Consider the following 12,605-nt stretch of genomic DNA (forward strand, 5'->3'; position numbering starts at 1 on the left):
ATCTGTTCTGTACAGCCAGTACTAAAAAATGTGGTACGGCTGCTACTGTATCCCTGACTTAAACTAAGGTAAACCTAAGTATCCACAATCATGTTGTAAACCCTGGAAATGCCAATGCTATGATAACCCGTTCACATGGAAAGTATATGAAACATATTCTAAATGCAGCTGTACCGGGGATTAGGAAAATAGTGTAATGAAGAGAATTAATGTCACTTTTTAACTTAAATGATGATTTATGATTGAATGCTGTGGTTGAAATTCTTAGTGTAATTAAAATTTCTGTTAGTAGAGCAATTCCCTTTTTTTTAAATTAATGTTAAGCTTTTTCCTTTCCAACCAAGTTAATATTTCACTGGGGCAGAGACTTTCGGCAGATATCTTGTCTGCATGCATTAGACTATTTCAGAAGTAAATTCAGTGTTTGTCAACCTCATAAATAATATGCATTGTTTTATATAAAATCCATTAATAGTTCCTGTAAAGGCCTGTGCCTTCAGTTTTGTTAGGATTGGCTTTGAAATTGCAGGCACGCTGTGATGCCAGTGGGTGAAGTTAAACCATTTGCCAGGAACAAGTGAAGCACCAGACAGTCTGACATCGCATTTCCATGAGACTGTGCACAAAATGTTATTAATAATATGAAATTTTAAACAGAATTCATGGGCTGATTTATAACATATTTATTTTTTCTGATAAAAAAAACAACTATTGTCCTGTTTAACAAATTATTTTCCACACAAATAATTTGTTAATTGGGCTGCTGATAAACTAGATGCATCTTATGCATATGGTGTGACTACAGCTTCATGCAGCCACCAACATAAAAAACATTGCTTCTAAAGTTGTCCCAATATTAACAGTCATGGTGGGGGGTGATCAATGTTCAAGCATACCAAGACCTGAGCTAAAGCCCAGCCGAGAGGTAGAGTGTTTACCATGATGAGTGTTTAAGGTGAGATGAAGACTGTCCGAGAGCTCGGGTATGACCTATTCCTAAGTATGGATCTTCATTGTCATTGAGCTGCTGCACCCTAGGACTAGGTCAGTATTAAGACCTATGTACAAGGTTCTCAATTTCTAATTTAATCTCATGTTCGGCTTAAAATGCCCTTTAAAATGATGATCTTATGGGAATGAGTACAGTTTGAAATGCCAGCAAATGCTAAATGCTCGGACACTAACATATGTAATTTATAATATTTAACTGAAAATGAAAGAAAGATCACTTTGACCATACCAGAGTCTGAAATATCATCCCAGTATGGAGAATCAAATTCATAATCAGCCTTTAGAATCTGTTCGAATAGTTTGGAGTCATTCTCATCATAGAATGGTGGATAACCGCAGAGCCTGAAAAAAGTCACAAATGCATATTATTATAATATAGCAAGTCTCCCACAGAAGAATATCCCACCAGACTCTCCTATTCCTTAAAAAAATAATAGAATTTTATCTGCACCAATGTCTACAAAATTCATGGAGTACCAGCCTCCTGTTGAACTACCACTCCCTTAAGATGAAAGGTCTGGGGCATGAGTACCTGGACCTCCATATAACTCTGGTTAATTTTACTTATCTAGTTTGCATTTAGGTACAAAGGCTAAACATAACAGTTTCCACATACAAATAATTTTATCATACAGAAGCAGATATTTTACCATTGGTGTGAAAAGGCAACAGAGGGTGAGGGTGAGAGTGAGTGAGTGAGTGAGAGAGAGAGAGAAAGAGAGAGAGAGAGAGAGAAGAGCAAGGATGTTATGAAAAGTCAAGAGGACCTATAGCTTTATCAGAGCTTACAATGTAAGTGAGTGACCTGCAGGCTGTGGGAATGGTTGCTGAGTGCATTGAAGTTGGCATGAGAATTTTGAAGTAAATTCAGTATATGACTGGTAGCCAGTGCAGGGACTTGCAGAGACGGGCAGCAATATATCAGGAGAAAAAGTATATGTCTGGCAGCAATGTTCAAGATGGATTGAACGAAGGTTAGTTTAGACTGGGTGGACCCATAGTACCCTGTTGTACAGTCTATGTGGGTTAAAGTATGATGAGAGGGTGCATGAAAATAACAATAAGGGATGGTAGAGGCTATTTCCCAACACATAAATATGTTGCATATTAAAAAAACTGTTCAGTGTAAACATAAAACTGGTTAAATAGATAGGCTGTTCAAAATAAAAAATGTTTCAATACAGTTATTTAGTCAAAAGTCTGGGGTAATTGGATGTCTAACCTTATAGGCAGAGCACTACTTTGCAGTTCTCTAACCTGTTACCAGTCAGTAACCAATGAATGACTTGAAGGGGTGGTATATGGGACATATATGTCCAGTTCGTTTGCTTTTGCGCTGAATGATGAGGATTGAAAGCAGACTAACAGTTTTGTCCCATGAGGACCTCCTTGCAGTCGCTGACTAACTAAGAGGTTAGAGAGCTGCAATGCAGGAAGTAGTGTTCTGGCTATTATGTTATACATCCATTAAAATATGACACACTTCTTTCTTATATTCTAATTCTCCTACTTCCAATTAGTTATAAAATTTCAACCAATGACAGCAGTGACTGTGGCCATACTATACTTTGTTCCAATCCCTTCTACACCGAGTTGATTTCTCCAGCCAGGATGTGCTAGTGATTTGTCTATTTCTTAAATTATTCATAAATCAAGTTTATTTAAAATATCATGTTTAACAACTTAATTCCTTAAAGTTGTCCTTTATTTGGAATTAAGGGAAACTGTATGGCACAGCTCCCACCAAAATGTTTTTATTTATCCTTTTTGGGGCCTCAACACTGCGCAGTCACATAAACAATGGAGTCTGCTCTGTAGGCTGAAGTGCTATAGTAATAAATATTATACAAGCTATCTAGAACAAAAGAACATAGCATATGTACATATGGGGATGATATGATATCAAAATTCAAATTGGATTCTCCTGAGGTTTCCCAGCAGTTTTTTTTTTTTTTTTTAAATGTATCAACACAAATTATCTGAAAGTGTTTGACTACTTAAAGCAAGCTCCATTATTTTCTTAGGTTATTATAGTTCAGCAATAGTTCTGCGACTGACTTAGATGTTAACAAATGCTTGGGATCTGGGGTTTCTGGATACTGGATCATATAACCATACTACATTTTGACAGTAACACTGAAAATGATTTGTTCATATTGAAAGATAAGTATTTTTTTCCAAGTGAACAACTAGTTGAAAAATTACCAATCATTGATCTGCTCCTTAGTTTGGAATATATTTAGACTGAATATGCTTCAATAAAAAAATGTCTTATTTCCATTAATTTTACGGAATTAGGAAACATCACTATCTATTGATCTAAAGCTATGAAAAGCCCCTGAATAACAATAAATCAGATATTAAACTACTGTAACCACAATATTCTGGATAAATTTCACTATACGCCAACATCTGGACATTTAGTCTAAAATGTAGTCCATTAACCTGGTTATTATCCAGTATAACATTAATTTATGCACATGAAATAGAGAGCTAGCATGCAAAACCGAGAAAAATTATAGAGCTGTGGCTAGACCATAAATAATACACGAGTACATTAAATTGTGGAAGCTTTAGGGGCTAATGTCCTTATACAGAACAAAACCCTTAAAGTAACAGTAACACCAAAAAGATTAAAGTATTTTAAAGTAATATAATGTCCTGTGCACTACAATGGTACAACTGGTGTGTTTGCTTCAGAAACTCTACTATAGTTTAAATAAAGAACATGCTGTGCAGCCATGGGGACAGCCATTCTAAGCTGAAAAAGGAGAAAAAGGCGACTTTGGAAAACTGAGTGCTGCGAGTGCCATCCTGCTGGCGATTTTTCATTATAGCAGGCGGGAAGGCAGTTCAGGGAGATTGTCGCCCCAAAGAAGAGGCAATTTGTCGCTGGGGCAACTAATCTCCCCGAATCTGCCCGTGTGTCCTTACCCTTAAGGTATCTTGTCAATTTGTATATAAACACAATAATAAGCAAGCATGCATCAGTATATAATAGAAATGACTCTTTCTGGAAAATAAAACTTTGTTAAGGGGAAAAAGTTAATTATGTGGGATGTAATGGTGGATTTTACCCTACAAGGCTGGATTGTACTTGAAACTGGGAAGAGTTGTAAGTAGATTTGTCATGACTTTAAGGAGTTTATTTATCAAAGTCCGAATTTATCTCAATATTTCCTGAAAAAACTCAGACCAAATCCGCACTGGTATTTTCGGCTTATTCATTAATGCACTTTCCTGAAAATTTTGTTTGCGGGAAAAAATCGTGAATTGTGATTTTTGTCCGGATTATTGCATGAAACCCAGCGCAGATCAGAAAGTCTTTGGGATTTATATGCAACCTTGGCAGGTCTGAGATGCCGGATTTTCGGATTGACTTTTTCCATCCTCGGGGTATAATAAATTCCGAAAATTTTGTGTTTTTCCACTAAAAATTCGGATTTTATACAAAAAAAAAAGCACACAACTTTTTCGGGTTTTTGCCGTACGGAGTTTATTAAATAACCCCCTAAATGTCTGATTTTTAAAAAGGGACTGCTGGAAGGTAAGTCTAAAGATAATATGTATTGGGCCAAATCTACCGGATCAAGTTGTTTGTCTTTGCCTGAGGATATTTTCAAATTCAATAGATAATATCAACTGAGCAATAAGCTGGCAGCTCTGGAAGAGCCCACTCAGCAGCTTATAGTGGCTTGTGTATGGTCACCTTGTCATAACAGTTACAGTCTAGCCCATTACATAATTCAGAGGAAGTGATATGATCTATCTAAAAGAGGGCAAGGCTACTTCCTATTGTGTGTATCTGTACAGTAAATAACATTAAAATCATATCATAAAAATAAACCAGATATTTAACTGGTGACAAACATATTGGGCTGCAATTATCTTCTTTGCATTTAGTTCATGAAAACAAACTCAGCTCTTAACTACCATTCTGGAAAAAAACACATGTTCCATACTTTGTTAAGGCAAAAATATTTCGTAAAAATGGATGGTTTTCCCCGGTTTCTATGACTTTGCTTACTCTGTAGATTCCAAACTGGCTAAACACATTTTCTATCAATTCATTACTTCAGGGAGGAATAAAAATGCAAACAGTGGTGTCTGGAGGTAATTATGGCAGTGTTTAAAGAATATTCTTGGATTACACTCAAAGTCTCATATAGTGGCCTATGGTAAACTATTTGCTTTGCTTATCTAGTCTATTTTTTAATCCTTATAAAACACAATAGTGACATTAGCTGAATAAACAAGCTGTTATTCAACCCCTTTTTATGGAACACAGGTTTCATGCTCTGTAAGGGATTACTGGAAAATGTATATTTGCCATGAAGGTACCACACATACTACGCCAACGAAATTTTAGTTGTCATATGATAAATGTAAATATAGCAAATACATACAGGCATTTTATTTCCTCTACTCCATTTTTAGCACCCATCCAATATAAATGAGCAACCAAAATTTGTTATGGTGTCCAGGTGTGCTGTGCTTTTAAAGTCTTTATTAGTGACCTTAAATCAGATCAAAAGTAAAATGTCACCTTGATATTGAAAAAATCTATATTGTATTGGTGAGTGAGCTGCCAGCACAGTGTAGCCATTTGCAACTTATTGGGCAATTGGCTGCCAGTCGACATAGTATACGGCAGTGCCTGTGATGTTAGATCCCCCTTAAAAATGATTAAAATGCCCAAATACCCTGAAAATAAACAGAGAGAAAGCAGATTTAAAATAAGTAAAGGATCACTGTAGGTCATTTCCAACTGGCAGAAAGTTAACCCACGGCAGTCTCCTGGGCAATGACTGTAGGTCAGGCACTGTTTGTTACTCTAGCCTTTTGCTGTCATTTGAAAGTGTCATTTGTGATCTTTGCTGTTTTGATCTCTGCCAAGGAGTAGCGATCATGTGCCAACATTGTCATTGCTTAATACAGTGGCTGTTGGACTTTTTCAAATGAACTTTTCCCAAAAATTCATTAGTTGGTAACAAACACAACTTTCTATTTAGTATAGTAAATAAGTATGCACTACAAATAGCACCCTAGCTCAACTTCAAGCTGGACCTTTAGGTGTATCTAGGAGAAATAACAATAACTCTCTCAATAACCTCTTCTCAGATCCCATCCTAACTGGCCTTTAGGCTGAGCTCTCCTCTGACTCCTTAAGGCCAACCACATGGTTTTGAAACTACTGCCTTAAAGCATTCGTGAGGAGTTTGTGTGAAAACATGAAGTGAAGTAGTGATTAGAAAGCCTTTCATCAAGAAAGTCATTGTACTTACAGAATGTATGCAATAACACCAATAGACCAGCAGTCTACTGCTTTGCTGTAGGGTTTCTGGGCCAACACTTCTGGGGCTATAAAACATAACCAACATTTGTTACTGTACATCGGATAAGGAAAGCAATAAAGCACACACTTCTTAACACACAAACAAAACTGTCCAATGTTGTGAAGGGAATCTAACATAAAATGCATAAACATTTTATTATTTTTAGCATTATCTTCAAATACTGTTTCTAAGGTGTAGTAACGCCAAGGTTAGTAAATGATTAAGATTATCTCTGCCTGTGATACTCAGATACTGGAAAATAGGACCATTCAATAGTATTCAGACACTTGCCCAAATTGATCAATGTTCTCATGTACTTATTGATAAAATTATATATCCTATGCTTACATTTTGTTTTGTGTTAAAGTAAGGTAAAAAATTTTAAAAAAAGAGTACCAGTGATTTCAAATGTTGCAGAAAAAAAATCAGTATAGTGTTTTTTATTCAGTAAAGTAAGAGATTTGGTTAAGAGTCTGAATACTTTTGCTAGTCGCTGTGCGTGTGAAAAAGTAAATATTTAATGCTGTGAGACTAGGGGAACTGGTAATAGATTACAGAATTATTCAGAATAAAATATTTAGAATCTGTCAAGTACTAGCAATGCCCCTCCTGGTCCCTACAGTAGTGCAAAAAGGTGGGGCAGAATCACTCCTATATAGGCATATATATATATCGTTTAACTGCTTTACTATAGGGTAACATGATATTCCAGGGTAAGTGTTGCTCATGCCTACAGTATGTAGGCCTATCCATTGTCCATGTGCATTCTGTACACCAAGAATACAAACACTGTGAATATCCATAGTGAATTCCTACAAATTCTGTGGCACATCCATTTTAAGAGTAATCACAGACTTTAGGGTTCATCCATGAGGTGTAAGGCAGGGTGCAAAGTGTAAAAAACAGGAACAACCTGCTGTGCATTGCACATTGATCTGCAGGCTAAATGAATTGCCACAGTTCTCTGTGCTCCATTTCGGAATGCAGTTTCTCCAACGAATATCGTTCTGCCTGCGTTAATCAGCATTATCTTTATAAGGGGCCCGACGAGGAAGGCACGTAGGCATATACCTTTCTGCCCCTTAACTAGTGTGTTGGAGTGTGGTACAGAGTACATCCAGATGCAACTATTGTACTTATGTAGAGTGGCTTTTTTTTAATGACCCCTCAAATAAATACAGGACAGTCAGAGAGGACATCTTAATTACACATAATTATGTTTTCAGATCTAGATGCAAGTGCTGGGGCTGATTTGTTAATTTATCAACCACTTACCAACATAGCCAGGAGTTCCACAGGCTGTAGACATCACATCCCCTTTACCTTCCATTTTAGACAGACCAAAATCACTAATCATAATCTTTGACTCTTCTACCTGGCTGAAATACAGCAAGTTTTCAGGCTGGAAAAAAAATATTAAAAAAATAAGCCAACCTTTAAAGAAGTGATCAGTTTTTTTTAGCACTGTGTGTTATGCTACAATGGAAGATGTAAATCCTACTTCTAGATAAACAATATTTTAATCAAGCATATTTAATGTAACTGTTATTACAAGAATTATATATTCTTGTATCAAACACACATGTACCCCTATATATAGCTGTCATATTTGAGAAAAAAAATTACATTTCCTTTGTTTTGCAGAGAAATCAAATATAAAAAAACAACACACACAAAAAATGTAATTCTTAACTTATTTCACACAGATATCCTAAAATGAATCAAAAAATTAAAGGCATCTTAATTTGTGGGATCTGAAGCTAAGGAATGAAACTTCATATATGATTATAGACAGGATGGTACATTATTGCACAAAATGGATGGCTAAATTGAATTGATGGGCAAACAGGAGTAAGGAGGTTAAAGGGATTCTGTCATGGGGAAAAAAAATTTTTTCAAAACACATCAGTTAATAGTGCTGCTCCAGTGAACTTCTGCACTGACATCTGTTTCTCAAAAGAGCAAACTGATTTTTTCTTTAGATTTCATTTTGAAATCTGACATGGGGCTAGACTTATTGTCAGTTTCCCAGCTGTCCCCAGTCATGTGGGTTGTGCTCTTATAAACTTCAGTCACTCTTTACTGCAAGTTGGAGTGATACCACCCCCTCCCCCAGCAGCCTAACAACAGAACAATGGGAAGGTAACCAGATAGCAGCTCCCTAACACAGGATAACAACTGCCTGGTAGTTCTAAGAACAGCATTTAATAGTCAAATCCAGGTCCCACTGCAACACATTCGGTTACATTGAGAAACAATAGCCTGCCAGAAAGCAGTTCCATCCTAAAGTCCTGGCTCTTTCTGGAAACACATGGCCAGGCAAAATGACTTGAGATGGCTGCCTACACACCAATATTACAACTAAAAATACACTTACTGGTGCAGGAATTAAATGTTATATTGTAGAGTGAATTTTTTGCAGTGTAAACTGTAATTTAGAAATAAAAAACGACATCATAAAATCATGACAGAATCTCTTTAAGGCCTCTATCATGGTAAATTCCCTCTACATAGATTGATGCAAGGAATAAGCAAAGCAGACAGATGGTCTGTTAAAGCTGCCTCCAGAAGGATGTATACATGTAGCAATTGTGCATTGCATTTAACTGAATACAGGTCCAAGCAGCTGCAAGTGTCTGATCCTCCCTAAAAAACACCTACTAATGTCCATCTCTCAAGATTTAGTACACAGGCCTTGAGAATGCAATACAGCTTTGCTTTGCTTCAGTCAATATACTGTATATGAGGTTCCCCAGGTTCTGTTTAAACTTACCTTAAGATCTCTGTGCACAATGCCCAGTCTGTGAAGGTAGGAAACAGCATCTAAAACTTGTCGGATAAGGGTACTGGCATCTTTCTCTGTATAAAATCCTTTCTCCACAATCCTATCAAACAGCTCTCCTCCAGACACTCTAAAAAGAAACAGAACACATTTAGCACTTAATTAAACCATGTTTTTTATTATATGTCATTGAAATTGTTGTGATGACCTTAGTACACACAACGCAATTAATCTATGAAACTGTTCAAAGCAGAAAGTGATGTCTAAACAGGGTTATTATGATGTAGGCAGTGATATACTGAGACTATGCACATTTTTTTATTTTTGTAATTTTTGAATGGAAATTGAACAGAAAAGGGATACAAGGTAAATAATAAAAAAATACCAGTGACATTCTGTAACATACTAACACTTTAAGGTGAACTACCGCTTTATAGGAACAAGCTGCTGGGTAGCCATGGGGGCAGCCATTCGTGCATAGGATACACAGTAGATTGTCTATATAAATTATTGTAAAGATTCTGAAGCAAACACACCAGTTTTACCAGTGCAGTGCAACATTATGTTATATTGTCATTCCTTTAAAACACTTTCATTTATTGGTGTTACTTTTCCTTTAAACAAGTCAAAACTATAATTGTGAGAAAACTTATCGGCTTTGAAATCGAGTGGGGATATGATTGACAAATGTAAAGAGATTTGTGGAGAACTGCACTTTAACTTGCACATTCCAAGCACAAAATAAATCAAATAAAAAATTAATGTCTGGAAATCTGTTGCAGACAACAGTGTGTGCACAGTTAGGGCTCAGTGAATCTGAATGCTATGGGATAAATACACACATTCCAATTCTTTATGTGATTCTGCTTTTCTGGTGTTAGAGCCTGTCCAAAGCTGATGATAATGAAACCATTACAATAACAAGTGCATAGAAAAGTTGCATATTTATATGAATAGAGTATAATGAATCTTTTTTAGCAAGTGAATAGTCTTGAACAGGCAAGCCCAATCTGTGCTCTCAGACTGAAATACTACTAAAGTGCTGTTGATTATTTGGAGTCATGTTGCTGGTTTTACACTGCTACTCACGTAGCCTATAAAAGAAGGCCTGGGCTAAGGCCCTGCACACTGCTGCCCTGGCCTGACTTAACAAAGGTTGGGTTTCCTGCTCTACTTGATTTTAACTACAAATGTTTTTCCTACAGGATACATTGAAACATATAACAAAAATGTTCAAGTGCATTTTTTGCCACGACCAATGATTGACTGACCTGTTGAGCCCCCCCAAAGACCTGACTGATCGATAACTGGTCATAAACCCTGTGGGGTGAGGATCGTGTTGATGGGGGGGGAGGTCATCAATAGACCACTGTAGGCCCCAGGGTCAATGATCAGATTAGCCAGATTTCACCCTGCATATGGGTGGCCCAATTGGGCCCAGATAAATTTGTTTGGCAACCTCACCAAATGAGTAATTCTACCAATGTATGGCTACAATTGTCCCAAATTGCATGCATGCTAAATGATTTGGCCCATTAATTTCTCTGCTCTAATGAATCATTCCAAAGTGGAAAATAATTTGTTAAATAGAAAAAAGATTATCATGTTTTTCCAAGTTTTTGTACTGCTCAGAAAAAGATACAGATTATTGATCGACCCCATAATACTGAAAGTATTATGAGGCTATTCAGTGGTTTTGAACTATTTCCCCCTCACTTAGCCAGTTCCAACTCAATATTTGTAGTTCCATTCTGTAAATAATAGATAGATAAAATGATGACCTCACTCTGTTTATATAAGCAAGCACTCTAGCCAATTACATAAAAGCCACCGCCAAAGCCTTTGCTTATTTTACTTCTTCAGATGTTAGCATTGTGTTCATGAGCCCTGAGCAATGCTGACTTCACAGAAAAGATGTTCTGTGCTGCAACCAGACCCACAAATAATGGGTTTATGACACAGCTCAGTGGAATAAACAATCCTCTGTTTGGCTGGCGACCTCTCATGGACTACAAAGGTTACCAAAATACCCCTTGCTTTTCTTCTGTTTTACCAAGTAAAAAGGAAGGTTTTTTTGGCTTTTCTGCAAGTGATCATTTATTTTTTCTTTCTAAATTGCCTTACTGAACTTCAATCTACTGTACTTTCATATACACAATAACCAAGGCTGTAAGCAAAAGACTGACTTTCATTATTTGTTTAAGATCCTACAATAATACAAGGTAGGGGCCCTGCACTAACTGTATCTGAAAGCTGGAGATCTGCATCTACAAGGGTATTATGGTGTCCAGTACCAAATTAAATAGGAAAATGGGGGACTAGAACAGAACTCCTTCACTACATAAAATCTACAGGCACTATAGAATTTGAGGAAGAATATACAGTACACTGAATGACCTGTTGGCATGTGAGTTCTTCCTGCATTCATCCAATATCAGGAGGTGGCAGCTGTTTGAAGATACATTTATTTTAAGTGAAAATAAGAAAAAATATTTTTAATGACTTTTCACATAAATTCCAGATCAAAACACTACCTCTATTCAGACAGCCACCCTACAATCAGACGGCTTGCTCTGAGATCAGAAAGTTAATTAAATGCTATGCTAAGGCATGTTTCGCTGCTGAAATGTACTAACAAAAGAAAATACACTCGTATAAATATAAATTTGTCAAATGAACATTTTTGAACAATATCTTAAAAAGCCAAAAAAAGATAAAACATCCTTTATTAAACAGAGACTGATTGCTCAATTGACACAGATGGTGCAAGAGAGTTCTGTCAGTAAGGAGATACTGTATATGCAAGAAAATGTAAAATGTTTATATGCCAGATTGATATAAATACTAGGAATGCACATAACATTTGATCCTTCAAAAAGTGCAAATTTATGATATATAATGCCACAAAGCATAGCAGGGCAATCCTCCCCATTCTGTAATATTGAACCATATTGCACTCCCTTATGTAATTGGAAGCATTTTTGGAGTAATTCTGCCATGGATATACTGTACATTTATGGAATCCGTTATCCAGAAAACCATTACCTGAAGGCCCTGAATTACAGGAAGGGCATCTGCAATAGACTCCATTATATTCAAATAATTCAAATTTTTTAGAAATTTCCCTTTTCACTGTAACAATAAAATAGTACCTAATACTTGATCCAAACAAATATATAATGTAATCCTTATTGGAGGCAAAACAATCCTATTGCGTTTATTTAATTGTTAACTTTTTTAGCAGATTTGGGGTATGGGGATCCAAATTAAGGAAGGATCCCTTATTGGAAAACCTCAGGTCCTGAGCATTCTGGATAACAGGTATAAGTATTATATATGTACAATGTGTATTAAAGGGGACATCTCAACCAAAAAAAAAAATTATTCAAAATCCTATTTTATCACATTGGTTAAGCAAAATGAACTTTAATTACACTATATAAATTATTTGAATCTTGTTTCCTTCAGCCTGGAAA

The 12,605-nt window shown here is 36.2% G+C and overlaps 1 protein-coding gene across 1 annotated transcript in view; it reads right to left on the bottom strand.

Moving 5' to 3' along the window:
- Positions 1–12,605, bottom strand: part of camk1d.S (calcium/calmodulin dependent protein kinase ID S homeolog) — a 147,623-nt gene that overhangs the window by 11,763 nt on the left and 123,255 nt on the right. The window contains 4 exon segments of the mRNA NM_001090721.1: positions 1,241–1,353; positions 6,297–6,372; positions 7,623–7,749; positions 9,121–9,259. Of these exon segments, the coding sequence (NP_001084190.1) occupies positions 1,241–1,353; positions 6,297–6,372; positions 7,623–7,749; positions 9,121–9,259 (455 nt within the window).

This window comes from Xenopus laevis, chromosome 3L, assembly GCF_017654675.1.
Source record: "Xenopus laevis strain J_2021 chromosome 3L, Xenopus_laevis_v10.1, whole genome shotgun sequence".
NCBI lineage: Eukaryota > Metazoa > Chordata > Amphibia > Anura > Pipidae > Xenopus > Xenopus laevis.